We start from the raw sequence: 13,244 nt of genomic DNA, 5'->3' as shown, positions 1-13,244 counted from the left end.
AATAATGTATTATATAATTCTACTAACCTGCCTGTCTGTGACAAGCTTAGTAGGTGTGGGACGTCTCAGGTAGGTAGGACAGCCCTGATGGGAGGGGTCAGAGCTCAGACTAGCTGCCAGTAACTGTAATGTAAGTGCTACTTAGTAAAGAATATTTTTTGTTACTCCTTCAGATTTGCATCTAACCTTTCATTAGCACCAATATACATCTATACATCTACAGTGGTAAAATGGGAACATTAAGAGGCATTTTTCAGAAATGTTATGTGAAACCGAATGGCCACCTAACGGCCTACATAGCAACTGACCAGATCACTGGCAGGGATCAGAGGTCAGGTGTGTATCACAGCTTCCCAGGTGTATCTGCCCACCCCCAGACTCCTGTGTCAACTAGCCAATAAGAGTCAGGGAGGCGGGCAGATAAACAAGGGAGGCAGCTGATTGCTCTGCCGGTGGCTCTGATACACTCCTCTGATCCCCACCGGTGATGTCACCGTTCCTGCAGACTCCCAGTAATATGAAGATTTACAGGCACAGTTAGAGGCTTAAGTTTTCCTGCTCCCCTCTGCTGGTTTTGAACACCGTTACAGCCTCGCCATTACAACCGCCACTGCAACTGACCCAAAATAGATTGCTCCAATTATTATATATATATATAAATATGCCACTACAGTAGGCCACCTTGGCCAAGCCACTCATCCACCTTCAGCACTAACTTACCTAAGGCAGTATGTATCAAGTCTTGGAGAGAGATAAAGTAGAGTAGTTACACAAAATAACCAATCAGTGTCTGTCATTTCATAGACTGTCTATAAGCTGATTGGTTGCTTTGGGCAATTTCTCCACTTAATCTCTCTCCATGGGATGTTACATCTCCCTCCTAATCATTTAGCCGCAAACTGCTATTTCAACACATTCTTCCAGGACAGTGAGGCAGGTGCCTGCACGTCCGTGGGGCATGCATGGCTTCATATATTTACATTGGAAAAATAAATGCAGCTTCATCACAACTAAGTAAACACAGAAAGAGGATAACATACAGAGAAGAAAAAAAGACACTTATAAAGTATACTAAAGGAGAAAGCACTGTAACTATTAGAAAGATAAAACACTGGGGGGTATATGTATCAAACCTTGGAGAGAGACAAAGTACCAACCAACCAGCTCCTAAATGCCATTTTACAGGCTGTTCGATAAATGACAGAAGCTGATGGTTGGTACTTTATCTCACTCCATTTTATCTCTCTCCAAACTTTTATACATCCCCCATGGGCATAGCTATAGTGGGTGCAGGGATTGCCATTGCTAAAAGGCCCAGAAGCCTATGGGCCCTGGACCCAGGTCATATAGTCAAGTTTCTGGAATTTCCCACTAGGCAATTGGCCTGTTTCCAGGCCTTAAAAGGGGAACTTGTTAGTGCTCATATAGGTTGCAATCTCTATCTCTCCCCCTTTGTAGAGCTCCACAATGCTATGATCCATTTCTCATGCTTTCGTTTCACCCTCACAGGCACAACTGAGGTAATCACTGAGCTTGACACCGTCAGTCAATAGGCTTCTCCTTGATTACAGCCTTTGTAAAGTGAGTTGGGACATAGTGAACAATGAGGCATAATATGAACTGGGGGCACTTTAATGTGCCATAATATGTACCGGGGACAAGGTGTGACATAATGTGACCTGGGAGCACTGCTTGACATACAGTAATGTGTACTGACAGCACTACAATGTGGAATATTGTGAAATGGTGGGACTGCAATGTGGCATAATATGAGTTGGGGGCACTGTGGGTGTAATGTGAATTTGGGCACTACTATGGGGCATAAAATTAACTATGGCACTACTATTGGTAATAACATTATCAAGGCACTATTATGGTTAATAAAATGAACCAGGGCACTACAATGGGGTGTAAAATTAACTTGGGTATTACTATGGTTCATAAAATAAATTAGCGCACTTCTATGGCACATAAAATTAACTCGGACGCTACTATGGGGCATAAAATGAAGAACTGATGTGATACACCCCTAAAGGAGAGCCAAAGAGAGAACATACAACATGGTGTAGGCAGGAAAGGGGGGTTTGAAATAAAAAATGGTCTGTGCATGGAGGTCGTTCATTGCATCGGCCCGTCTGCTGTGCTGCACAGCAGATGGGACGATACAATGAGCGATGCCATGCTGCTAAATGTAACATAGAACAATATATTGCACAATTGTACACAGGATCATGTAGTATGTACGGCAGGTCGTATAATGCATGGTGAGATAAAGAAGCTGATTGGTTGGTACTTTATCTCTCTCCAAGGTTTAATACATCTAGCCCTAAAGGAGAGGCAATATAAACATAAAATATAATAAATCATAAAGAACTATCACTATAACATACTGAAAGATAATGTACCAGAGGAGAGTGCAAATGCTGATAAAAAGAATGAGAAATGCCACCCTAAAATCTTAATGTAAAAGTAGGAGCATAGTTATTCTATTACGAAATTTTGACAATAGCAAAGCCCTGGGTAATGGCACTAGATTGACTGTCAAGATAGATTGATTGTGACATCTTTACAAGATCTTCACAGGGTATAAGGGTATTTGTCCCTAGAAAAAATGGGATTTACCTTAAATAAATTGTAGGACACCCCTAAAGCTGGCCAAACATGGGGGATCACTATAGGTATTTGTCCCTAGAACTAAGTGACCCTGACCTTTTACATTAACACAAAAACAGTTTCCTATCCGACTTCCTTTTGCAATGACCATAACAAAAAGCCAAGGTCAGCCTTTAGACTGTTGGCATATGTATACCATCTCTGGTATTTAGTCATGGACAACTTTTTGTTGCCTTTTCGTCAAAGTTAAAGTTTTACCAACTGATGGACAGGGTATACTAAAGAAAGACTAACAGGGGTATTCAATTTGGAGCGAAAAGTCCATGCTGGACTTTTCGCTCCACATCGCTGATTTTCCTGGGATAAAGTATCGGGCGCACGCCCGCTTTATCCCCTTATTCAATTAAAAAGCTACGAAACGGGAGCCGGCGAAATAGGATCGGCGAAAAAAAAACAGGATTTACCTGGAATAAATTGTAGGACCTCCCTAAAGCTGTCAAAACATGGGGGATCACTATGGAAACCCCAGTCTTAGCCTGCAAATGAAAGTCGGGGTTTTAAATAGCCACGGCAGGTGTTTTTTTTTCCAACATTGAAGAAGTGATGCAGAAGAGCACTTAGGTTATTTTTTTCATTTTTTAAAGTGGTCCCATCAAATTTGGGGTACATGAAAATGGGTACTAGCATATTTTTATGTCCCTAAAGTAATTTTTCAAAAATGCTGCAAAAATGCACCTGCCGCTAAATAGCCTATTCTAGAATACACCTGCCGCTTACTTGCAGAATAGCCCTGAACCTATTTCCCTATTTTTAAACACTTTTTTCCATTTTTTTTTTCACCCCAATTTTTAAATAATTTTTTTGGGGTGTCCTTAATTTTTTTTTTACTTTTTTTGACACAGTTTATTTTTAAATGACATTCCCATGGGTGCAGGCTATTTTTTTTAAGCCTGCACCCCTAAACCCCAATTCTGCACTTTTCTTCGCCACCTCGTCAGTGGTGAAAAGTTATCCCCGTTTTTGTTCAAAGACTTTTCAAACCTGCGAAAAGTCTTAGAAATTGAATACGGGGATAATTGAAATCGGCGAAAGTGACGTTTCGCCGATTCCGAAATTTTCACTCCAAATTGAATACCCCCGTAAAAATGCATACAAGGAAGTCTTCACTCAGTTGCTCAATATCTCCAAACAAAAGTCTTTGGCAAATGTACTGAAGATGCTTGGCTTAAAAAAAAACATTTAAGCAAAGCACACAGAAGGGGGTTGCATGTCCTTTGCTCTAAGTGGAAGCTTTATTTGTCCACAGCAAATTTTTTTGTTTTGTTTGGTTACCAGTACCCATTCAGTTCACCTTTTACTTGCATTTTATGTGCTCACGACCTGGCAAAAGACAGGTCCAAAATACTAGTACTGCTGTCTTTTGCCAATTCCATACATTTTACAAAAGTAGACATAATAATGGCCGAAGTTATGACTACAACACGACAAAGCCTGTCAAACACCAGGAAGTTCCAAGGGTAGGAGCTAGAAGCAAGAATGATGCATATATGTAAAGTCAGTACCTATAGCTAGAATTTGAAAAACTATCCCAAATGAAAAGCATAGGGAAATGCTAACCAACAATAACTTAAGCAGTTCAAGTCTGGGTAGGTTCATGTTTTCACCTGGATGTTGTTTTTTGGGTACTGTGTCTAGTTTATGCAGACTTGCCCACATCTCTGAAGGTCATGGAACTGGATTTGTCACACACTTGTCTCTCAGGAACATTTTCCCTTCTGCAGCCCTCTGCATAGGATATTCAGCAGCTCATCAGTCTATACCGAGGTTCAGACATATGCAGATTCTGCATAAAATGAGGTTGGTCCACCATGCTGGTGTGAAAGAATGTTTTCACAAGAAGCAGCCCACTTAACACCTGCATATCCTCTAGGCACAATATACAATCTCATTACAATTTTCTGTTTTTACTGTAGTCAACAGAATATGGACTTTGCACTATCACAAGAAAAGGTCATTAGACATTCTAGTCTGATCACCAAATCAGGGCTTTGCAATATACCGAGGTCACCAAAATGGAATGGCATTGTACTATAGTCACCAGCGTATGTGCGCTGCCTTGTACTGTGGTCACCAGGGTATGGTTTTTTGTTCTGTGGTGACCAGAATATGGGCTATGCGTTGTAGTTTGTCATTGAAAAGAATATGGGCTTTGTATTGTTTGTTTTTACCAGAATTTGGGGTCTACATTATATTGTAATCATGAATCTTAGCATCCACAGAGAGACATCCCTGCACTCGTGGTTAATGAGAACCCACAGGGTTATTCGATAACCTACAAGTCTAGTGTGTAAGGTCCTACGCAACAGAAAATGGAAATACAGTATAAGCAATTTATTGTATGTGTCTCAGAACAAAACTAGAATATGAGTCAATATGCAACAGAAGGATCACTAAGCAAAAGATCATGCTTGGGAATGTAAAAAACATAACAAAAGCAACGCTCAGCAACTTGCAATGAATAACAAAATATTAACCACATGAAAATTCACATACGGGCAGAAGACATTAGGCAGGTTTCAAGGTGGAAATCCAAGATGTTTTAAAAATAAAACCAGGGGGTAAATTCACTAAAGCGCCATTTATTGCCAGGGTTACACACAAAATTTAAAATGGCATTGATATTAAAAGTACATCACGCTGTATGGGTCTCGTCTCCATTCTTCTTCAACAGCACAATCCATGTCACCAGTACTTCTGCTCACCCATATGTTGGGAACAGGAACGCTGAGTACTGAATCAGCTCCCACCCACGACTCACCCCTGCATGCTCTGAGTTTCAGCGAGTTTGAACCCATGCCCCATTATTTGTTAGTATTTGTCCTACCCAGTCTGTGGTGTAATAGTAATATTTGGCACTTATGCTATGGTTAACTGTTGTGTATTGTACTTATGCTCTAATATTCTGTTTTTGTGAGATGTTTCTCTAATTACCCTGTATGGAGTTTCAGGCACTTTGCGGAACCTTAAAAAAAAAAGTTAATAATAATGATCCACTGCTATGAAAATAAGTGTGGCAACTCTTAAGCTGGGTACACACTTACCGATGTGTGTACCCAGCGATGCGTTGCCCGATGGGTCGACATATTGGGCGGCTGGTATTTACACGATCTGGTGCCCAACTGCCCGATGTGTCAGACAATGGCTCCATTCACCTGCCTGACATTGGCAGCTGCGTCGTTCCTTTGGCCCTACATGCAGGCCAATGGAACGACCCTGATGGCCGACCTGCGCGAGCACGCATGGTCGTCCATAGTGGGTACACATTTGCCGATGTGGACAATATGTCTGCCCGATCCGCTGGACCGGCTGATATATTGCCTAATGTGTACCTACCTTTAGATTAAAGTATATATTACAGGATCTTGTCAACTCTTCCAGAAGGACTGGGAAAGCCCACAATTTTTTTGGGGGGGTGGGGGCTCCCTGGGCCTCCCAAGTTGGCCAGTGTTTCGATTCTGCCCTATTCCCGATTGAAGTGGGCGGCCGGGAGGTTGGTTGGCACCATTCACTTTGAATCGCGTCATCCAAGCCTCAACCCCTGCTGTAAAAAAACATGAATAACGGTTTTCAACTGCAGGGGGTGGGGCTACAATGATATGTATCCCAGCCCCCTACTGAGTAATACGAATTGTGGCTTTAAACAATGGAGGTGGGGCAATGATGATCAAACTGTGCCTCTGCACCCCCCATTGGAGTGGTTTTTCTCCTCCAGGACTCTCATGAAAGGGGCTTAAATATAGTCAACAAGAAGGTATTACAGCAATGACCTTCATAAAAACAAAGGTGTTTATCTCCACTTTTATAACCATTTGTTAAGGTAATTTTGCTTGTAGACATATAAGGAAATATTTGCACTATTCTATAAATAATGGCTAAATGTCTAATATTTCTGGTTTCTTGAGGCAATGCTATTTATTAGCAGAATTATAAACTAGATTATTTTATAAATAAGACTACTATTGTAATGTATTTACTGTAAAAGGGTCCATCTAACCTCCTTTACTTGGTCATTGCACAGTATAGAGAATAATATAGTAAGAGTAGCCAAATAATGGAAGCGACTTATAAGCCTGATACCTGGTCCTGTCCGGGACAGCCAATTCTCCTCATTTTGTTTCTTTATAGCTCAATTACATAACTTCAATTAATTTACAGGTATAAATCTGTCCACTGTTCAACAGAACAGAGGAAAAAATAAACCATTACACACAGTTATATAACAAAGATTTTCAGAAGTGATATATCCTGTTTTACAACTGCAATGATACAGTCATCAGCTGTTTAGCAGGTGGAAACTGTGAAAAAAAAGTGTTCTATGGATATAAATATGAGCCAGTTATAAATGTAGATCGTGGGCAAAAAACAGAAGCACCTGGATAACTTCGGAAAACCAAAGCATTATAAAAAAAAAAAAGAGCTGTCACACATGCATTAATGAATCAAATATTTTAATCAAAAATGGTCTGATGAGAACTTCAAAGCAAGTTATTATAATCAGGTTCATCATATCTTCCAATGCACGCTTGTGAGTTGAGTGGTGCAAAGAGCATGGGAAGATTACCAATCAGTAGCAGAAGGGGATAAGACAGATGAACAGCCTTCTCCATATTCTTGTCACACAGACACCAACCTAAACAATCCTATAGCCGAGAGCGCTTGTTACCAGCAGTGAAGGGTTATGGATAGTTCTGGCTGCACCAGATGACTCCCTGGTGGGGATAATCCCCATAAATGGTGTGTAAGCATTCCAGCAAGGTGTCCCCTTTCCTTAGGGGATGATTCAATTAGCCTTGATTTGCCATTGCATATATCTTCCTATTACGGTACTCAACCTCATGAATATTCCTGCGCACATCTATGGAATGCATTATGTCATTCTGAAACGGCACATTGTGGCCAAGACGACATCTGAATCACCTGCTTATAGTTATACCCACTATACAATTTGTAGGGAGTTTTCTGCATGAGCAGTGTCGGACTGAGGCATGAAGGGCCCACCAGGGGAAGGCAGTGAAAGGGGCCCATATTTATGGGTGTGGCCAGCCTCTAGAGGGGGTGTGGCCAGCCTCCACCGAGGCCTGGTTAACCAGTAGAGAGTGTATGGTCTGGGCCCCTGAAAAATGTATATATAGTAAATATTGCTAGTGCATGCATGATAATGTACCAGATTAATAACAGCAATGCATTGTAGAAAATACATCATAGTCCTGTGCAGTATAATGTAACATATGTATAATGTATAGTTCAACTGCACAGTCTTGAAACCGATCCCTAGTGGAGAGGGTGGGCCCTCAGGCAGTGGGCCCCACCGGGGGATTCCCCTGTACCCCTGTGGGCCAGTTCGACCCTGTGCATGAGGTTGTAGTCATTCATGCTTAGACTAAAACCATATTGTCATATGCTAAGTAATAGGGTATGTGCTCTACCTATCGTTAGGAAAATAGTGTATACCTACCGTAACAGCTGCTTCTGGTTTGGGGTTTTATTTTGGGTGTTTTTACATTGTTCACTGATATTTATACCTTATGTCAAAATAGAGTAGACGTACAAAGGTGTTTAGGGTTAGCAAAACAAATTGTATGTTGAAGTTTGAACACATAATTCCCCGTTATCCAGTGCACTTACAGGGCCTGGTTTGGAGTTGCCCACGTCAGCTGTAGAACCGCATTGCGTGCACGGATATATAAGTAGATCTTTGCTGCATTCTGAGTTATCCGCATCTACTGTATGCACCCGCAATGCTCTCATCCACCCCGTGTGTGAAAATATCCAAGAGATCTGCATAGCCTGCAATTAATTAACTCCCGACACTTTCCTATTATTGATGACGCTGACTAAGTATTCAAACATAACAATACACAATACAGTGGAATGGATTAAAGCAATTTCTATTTTCTCAGTTAGTGACAAAGTCCATCAACATAGTACAATGTATGTTTCAATGTTACAAAAAGTTGGCAGGCACGATAGAATTAATTGTTGGCGTTAACACTTCACCTAAAATATACACATTGTTATAATAGGAAAAAAAACAATGTAGTGTGAACACAAAGTTCATGATATTTATAAAAGTTCAAACTGCTTAATACTGACCATTGTATTTATGAGTAATAACAGTATTCTGCTGGCCAAAATGTATGTATATTTTTATTGAGATAATGCCACACAGTGCATGAAGCACTTGGCATGGAGAAACATTCTTGAGGGAATAGAGCTGCATTAGAGGAAATACATTGGCTAAACACATTCATTTTAGTTAACAGAAATATACCACAGCCTATTAGCTTGGTAGTATTCTCACTACTTGTAGTACTCGTTAAAGGCATAATTGTAAAACGTCCTCATTTCCTCTGATACAGACTTTAAGTTATATACATTTTCTGGTAGAAACACTACTGATACATCTTAAGGGTCCCCTAACATCAAAGAATGAAAGGGCTTCAAAAATATTTAAATATGCGGTACTCCCAAAATCCACTGTCCTGTCTTTGATGCAGAAACTCCAATATATTTTAAATAAAATTAATTTACAGTGCTATGGGCTCACAATTTTTGCTTAATTTCATACCAAATGTAGATAGTACAACTGGGGATAAAGTAAACCATGTTAGTTCATAAAGGGGTTACTGTAGAGGTCAAGATGTTTTTATACAAACAGCTAAAACCGATTTCTAAAAAGAAATAATGGATGAATTATACTGCTGTATTTGAATGTTCATGAAGCCAGTTCATTGTATTTGGTGTTTTGCCCCATTTACTGTACATCAGGGACAGCCAGCTGAACCTTTAAAATATATAATTGGCATGCAAAATCAATTTAGCAGCCCAATTCAAAAGAGCCATGATATTACCATATTTTGGTCTGGGTCAAATGTTGCCATCCCATTACTCTCAAGCTGTTGTGCAACTACAAGTATCAGCATGCCCTGCCAGCCTCTGCAGTTCTGTGACACTAGAAAAGCCCACATCTTGTCTTAGTACATCATTGATACCAACCATCAAATGTACATATTACATTGCTTTCTCTTATCAAGGACATTATCACATAGTCCCTTCACATAGAAAATGCATGTACACATTCTGTTTCCATCTTATGCACACTTCCCTTATACTTTCTGCAATCATTCCAATCAACCCAACATAAAAACATAATTGAAAGTTCAGTGCGCGATATCACAGTAGCCGATTTCTGCTCACACCTCTGTAGGCTTTGAGAAGAAAATAGCTATGAGTTTACGTGTGTGGAAGCCAGAACCTATTTCAGCGGTTACCGTACTTAGGGCCTGATTCAGAGACGGAGGCTCTGAAAGAACGCTCGCTCTGAATGAATCAGGGAATTTTTTTTTTGCGGCCTCCTGGCCGCTCGCATAGCTGTGGGTGACCACCCGCATCTATTGCGAGCGGCCAGGATGATGTTCGCGATAGTCAAGACCATCGGGGCTTGCGACGAGACCCTTGTGGTAGGGTCTCGTGGCCGCAAGCCCCAGAGAGCTTCTGGTTCTAATAGAGCCGGAAGCTCCTCCACTGACATCACTGGTGATGTCAGTGGGGCCGCTCACAAACGGCAGGCGTTCGCATGGGAACGCCTCCTTTTGTGAAGCCACCCCCGCCACGCCTACAAAACCGGGCGAGCTGTCGAGCAACATCGACAGCCGCCCCTCTTGTAGTGAGCCACGGAGCTAGAGAATTTCTCTCTCGTTCCGGGGCTTGCGCACGCGCAGTGCGGCCGCAGCGCGTGCGCAGAGCACACCATCGACCCGCTAGCGAGCGCTCAAGCGCTTGCGAGCAGGTCTGAATCAGGCCCTTAACTTCAATCTTCCCCAAAGAGACAGAGTTCAAATAAATGTCACAGACGTTGTGGGAACACTTATCACAGGGGTTATTGACAACTTGTGACACTATGGCTACTGTGGAACTACACATTCCAGCATGACCAGCCACAGTTAAAGGATGCAGTAACAGCAAATCTGTGGCAGGGAATGCTGGGATGTGTAATTTCACAGCAGGTGGAGTACCACACATTGGATTTAGCCCTTCGATGATAGAGCCAGACCTAAAGAATAGAGCAATTATAGCGGGAGCATTGTTGCCCAATCTGCACCTCTTGCCACAAGTGCCTAATTATAGTCCAGCCCTGTTTACCATTTGTCGCAGTGGTAAATCTTTACTATCGCTTCCAAAACACTTCCTCTTCAGTATTTTCGTAACACTTTTTTCCACAGTATCTCTATAACTTCCCTTTACATTCCCTGGATATCAAGTACATCTCCTTCATTAATGTCACCTGTTGCAAACACTGCAGAATGCTAAAAAAACAACCCTCAAAATTATATACAATATTTAGCAAATACACAGCCCCGTTTACTTCATAGAAATATTGTTATGCTAAAACACATATATCAAGCTAGATATAATTTTTATATGTCTAGCTAATTATTTTGTACTTAGGGTGCCAGGTGTAATTAATAGTACTTGTTCTTCCACAAATAAATACATGACCCTGAAATCCCTACAGTACTGGAAACACAATAAATGGGAGAGCACTAAGGGGCATACGCAATTAGCTACGGGGTTTACCCTACGGCCAATTGTCGGCGCTGACCAATTAAATTAGTGGTCGATACCTCACGCATTTATTACCAGAGGGTACACTTTTACTCACAGATCCTGTCTGTGTAAAAATGCACCCATTAGATTCCGCAGGAGTCAGTAGGTTACCGCGTGTTACAAGAGGTTTTTCCGAGTGGGCAAAAGGTGTTACCCCGAGATATTTTCTCACGCTGTAATGCTCGCACCTAATTGGATATGCCACTAACAATCTATTTGCATTCTTCTGTTTTGTGGGTAGTTGTGTTGTTTGTGTATTGTTTTCATGAATGCATTGTTTTTATCCATAATGTGGTTTGTGTTTTCAAAGTTATTCTTTATATGGGGTTTATAGGATTCAACTTAATTGAATCTATAGATGTCTACACACGGTCAGATTTGTCAGATGAACGATTGAACGATCTGAACGGTTTGACCAACAATTTGAACTACAAACGATTTTTGACTGCATTAAAATGAATGGAATCGTCCAAATCTGACTGCAAACGCATCAGATGTCAGATATAGTTATCTGTCAAGCGGGAACGTGCATCGTTCATCTGACAAACATGACAGATATGTCAGATTTTCCTTCAGATATGAACGATTAAACGATTTTTAAAATCGTTATCGTTCAGATCTGAAGAAAAATCTGTCCGTGTGTATGCACCATATCCCTAGATATCTGTGGTTCAGCCTCACGTTACTGCTCATTTAAAATCACATTTCTAAGCAATATTGCTCACATTCTATCCTAAAAGTTATCTTAAGAATGTGCTCTCTGTAACTTTACATGTGACTGGAGAAAGTCACCTTTTGTATAATACTGTTGAGGTCATTTCATGAATACTTTAATCAGAAAAGTGCATCAGGAGACTATAGATGATTGTGTGTATCCACACACATAGGTGCTATCATGAACCTAACAAGTCCACGTAGACATTGCAGGGAAGATCCTCATGACTGCTGTAAACAGAATACATCCAGGGTTAATGATTTAAAGTTGCTGGTTTACAAAGAGACCAGTTTATTATGTTAGGTCTTTTGATTCCAAGAAGAAAATGTGACATCATAAGGAAAGTTTCCTCTGTAGACTGTTCTTGAAGCAGCTTCTTCTCGCAAGGTCACTGAATGACAGGAGCTGAACGATCGTTAGTAATTGTCCGCTTCAGCTTAACGTGGGCAAAAGGGTTGTTTCTTAAAAAAATTCAAAAGAAAGAGGTGCACAATGATAATATTATAATGGCAATAAACAAAATCATAGTATATTTGTATCTGTATCAAAAGCGCTTCTTGTGATAACAGGTGGCACTTTTATACATGGTAATTACATGTAAGGTAATGCAGGATAATTACAAATCCTGTTTAAATTAAACCATAGGAAAGGTGAAAAATGTATTCAAATCATTAAGGCCACCCTCTGCTCGATTGCCGGTTGCAAATACATTAAGACTATTAGCAACCCACTTACTGTGTAATCTAGATCTGTAAGGAGCCTGAACCCCAGCATAATTACAGTTTCAGGTTAAAGATTTCGAGTGGAACAAATGAGACAGGAAAACTTGTACACATACTGTAGGAAACAATGGTTAATTAAAGGTGCATACACACTAGACGATATGCTCCCTGAGCGATATCGTCTAGTGTGTCCCCGGCAGGCTGAGCTCAATGTCGTTCATGACATTGAGCACAGCCGCTGAACGATATCATTAGCGATATCGTTCAGCGCCGGGCTCTCTCACCCATTCCCTGACATGCAGCAACCTGACGAGGTCGTCAGGTTGGCCTGCATGTCAGCCCGATGAACGAGGATGACGAACGACCCGCGGGAACGCGCGTCGTCGTCATCGTTCATCTTTTTTGTGTTAAAAATGGACGATAAAGTGGACGACTGAACGATAACGATATCGTTCAGTCGTCCACTTTAATCGCCCAGTGTGTACGCACCATAAGAATGCAGCTTGACCAACACTAACAAAGCTGGG

At 41.1% G+C, this 13,244-nt stretch overlaps 1 protein-coding gene across 1 annotated transcript in view; it reads right to left on the bottom strand.

Moving 5' to 3' along the window:
• Window positions 1-8,545: 8,545 nt before the first annotated feature.
• Window positions 8,546-13,244, bottom strand: part of LOC148501119 (BAR/IMD domain-containing adapter protein 2-like) — a 130,413-nt gene continuing 125,714 nt past the window's right edge. The window contains exon 14 of the mRNA XM_088450959.1: window positions 8,546-12,456. Coding sequence (XP_088307085.1) covers window positions 12,384-12,456 — 73 coding nt within the window. The 3' untranslated portion in view covers window positions 8,546-12,383. The remainder of the gene's footprint in view (window positions 12,457-13,244) is intronic.

This window comes from Taudactylus pleione, unplaced genomic scaffold, assembly GCF_031769625.1.
Source record: "Taudactylus pleione unplaced genomic scaffold, aTauple2 ptg000535l, whole genome shotgun sequence".
NCBI classification, from domain to species: domain Eukaryota; kingdom Metazoa; phylum Chordata; class Amphibia; order Anura; family Myobatrachidae; genus Taudactylus; species Taudactylus pleione.
Note: the sequence above shows the minus strand (reverse complement) of the source record. Positions and strands in the feature narration are given on the sequence as shown.